Raw genomic sequence first — 2377 nt, forward strand, 5'->3', positions numbered from 1 at the left:
GCTGCAGCTACACTGCACACTGGGCTGCACGCACGCCTTTACACACTCGTGCAGCACGGCCAGCATGTATAGCGCCTTTTATTATTATCATCATCTTTTTTTTTTTCCCCTTATAGACTGCATGGGTCTCTTTATCTTCTTTGGCCTTAGCTTCTCTCTTAAGAAACAACTCGGTGTGTTCTTTTCTCCGTTCTCTCTCGTCGTCTGCTGTTAGTTATTTTTTGTTTCCCTTTTTTCCCGTTTTTTTTACAGCCGACCATATGACGGAAAGTGTATAAAAGAAAGTGGATAATGCCTACGCCGAGGCAGTCTCGTTTGGAGCCACTTTCATTGCGCATCATCATCTTCTGATCTCTTCCACCCTGTACCACCACCACCCCCATCCAGCAGCGGCACTTGATCCAGCGCGACAACAACCAGAAAGAAGAAGAAGAAGCGGACAGCCCGTCGTTTAGACAAACATGCATTTTCGCGTGAGTATCAACTTTGCACTTGGCCAGAGTTTTAATTGGTAATACGAGTCCATTAAGACGGAATGTAACGAGTGCGGTTCCATCAAGTGGAGTGTGACTATCTCTTGCTGTTTCTCTATCCATTCGATTATTGGGTCGGTGCTGATGTCTATAATGTTGTATCCGTTAATGGGAAATGGTCGTCCTGCAGGTTGTAGTAGTGTCAGTTGCTCTGGTTCTCCTGCTGGCCATCACGTCCTCCGAGGCACAGTTTCAGCAACAAGAGCCACTGGAATCAGGAGCCATCGATCCGGCTCAGCAGCAGCAGCAGGTAGCGCCGGAAGTCAAACCGCACGTTTCCATCCTCAAGCAAATCAACCAAATCAACAAAGATGGATCGTATGTCCTTTGACAACTCAACTCAATCTATAGACAATCAAATTTCAAATATTTTATACAATCTGTAGGTACACTTATGGTTTCGAGGCTTCGGACGGCAGGTGATGATTTTGATTTTTTTGGAAAAACTCAAGTCTACTTGAATTAATTTACCTTTAAAAATTTAATTAGTTTCCGAGTCGAGACCCGTGACGTCAACGGCCATGTCAAGGGAAGATACGGGTAAGTCATCGATATTCTCCGCTATAATAATCTTCCAATCAATCTTGTGGTTAATGATGAATCGGTTTCTTCTTCTTCTAGTTACATTGATGAATTTGGCGAAGTGAAAGCGGTCGCCTACGAGTCGGGCACCAAGCAAGGATTTGCGCCGAGAGGCCAGCACTTACCTGTACTCCCACGTCCGTCAAAGAGTGGCGGAAACATCGGAGAAGATGACGAGTTCGGTACAGACGAGGATTGGAACAGCGTGGACGCTGATCAGGACGGACAACCGGATCCTCCTCGTCCAAAGGATCAGAGACCAGTCGTCACTACCAAAGCCCCACGCGTGACACCACCCCCACAGGCTCGCCCAGCAGCACCGCCGGCCCGTCTCGAGCGACCTGAGCCTCCAGTTTTCATTCCTGCCGAACCCGCCCCTGAACCGGAACGTCCAGCAGGTCGCCCAGCTTTTGTCGAAGCAGCCCCTCAACAAGAGCGTCCAGCTCCTCGTCCAGCTTTGATCCCCGTCGAGGAAGTTCCCCGATCGTTCCGTCCGTTCCAGCCATTCCAGCAGCAACCGCCGCCTCAGTTTCAATTCCAACAGCCGCAACAATTCCAACTCCAGCCGCAGCAGTTCCGATTCCAGCCGCCGCAACAGTTCCGCGACGACCGCGCGGAAGAGCAACAGCAGCAGTTCGTCGGTCCCATCTTCCCACCTCAGTTCCGTTCCATCCCGCCGGGATTCCCTCAGCAGCGCAGTTTCAGTCCCGTTCCTTTCCCCTTCCAACAGCAGCCCCAGCCAACCATCAGGGAGTAGAGGGCCCACACAAAAACAACTAAATCAAAATTTGATGTCTTCAATCCACATTTCCCTCTTAAATAACATCGAAGGCGAGTAAATCATTCAAGACTTTTTTCTTCCCCAAATGTACCTAAAAGTTTCATTTCCGCCTCGTGATTTTTACATTCCTCACCCACTCCCGAAATCGTACGCAACCTCAATCCTTATTCTGCCAGTGCGAGCAATTACTACCAGTATTATAAAGTGATGAAATGGAGAAATATAAAATATATCATTTAGATTTTATGAAATGGATCAGGAAAAAGATAAAATAAAAATAAAGTGCCCGTTTCAAGGCGAGTGAGTCTGTCGCGACAGAAAGTTTTTGAAACTTTTGGAGGGAAAACTTTGTGAGAAAAAGAATAGAATACCGGGCCCAGGTTTTCTCTATGGCGAAAGCCGAGGACGAACAATAGTTTTACCGATGCCAAGCGAAACGCAATATAGGCTGCGATTCTTTTTCTTTTTTTGCCCAGCCATA

At 47.7% G+C, this 2377-nt stretch overlaps 1 protein-coding gene across 1 annotated transcript; it reads left to right on the plus strand.

The window, feature by feature from the left end:
* Positions 1–272: 272 nt before the first annotated feature.
* LOC124348466 (drebrin-like protein) lies at positions 273–2147 on the plus strand. The gene is made up of 5 exons (XM_046798691.1): positions 273–473; positions 664–851; positions 920–952; positions 1023–1073; positions 1155–2147. The coding sequence occupies exons 1-5, from the start codon at positions 462–464 to the stop codon at positions 1870–1872; spliced, it is 1002 nt and encodes a 333-aa protein (XP_046654647.1). The 5' UTR covers positions 273–461; the 3' UTR covers positions 1873–2147.
* The last annotated feature ends 230 nt before the right edge of the window (positions 2148–2377 follow it).

The sequence above is a fragment of the Daphnia pulicaria genome, chromosome 1 (assembly GCF_021234035.1).
Source record: "Daphnia pulicaria isolate SC F1-1A chromosome 1, SC_F0-13Bv2, whole genome shotgun sequence".
Classification (NCBI taxonomy): domain Eukaryota; kingdom Metazoa; phylum Arthropoda; class Branchiopoda; order Diplostraca; family Daphniidae; genus Daphnia; species Daphnia pulicaria.

Coding starts and splice junctions, on each gene's coding strand:
- LOC124348466 (XM_046798691.1), top strand. Junction 953..1,022: donor TTCGAGGCTTCGGACGGCAG/GTGATGATTTTG, acceptor AAATTTAATTAG/TTTCCGAGTCGAGACCCGTG. Junction 1,074..1,154: donor CATGTCAAGGGAAGATACGG/GTAAGTCATCGA, acceptor TTCTTCTTCTAG/TTACATTGATGAATTTGGCG.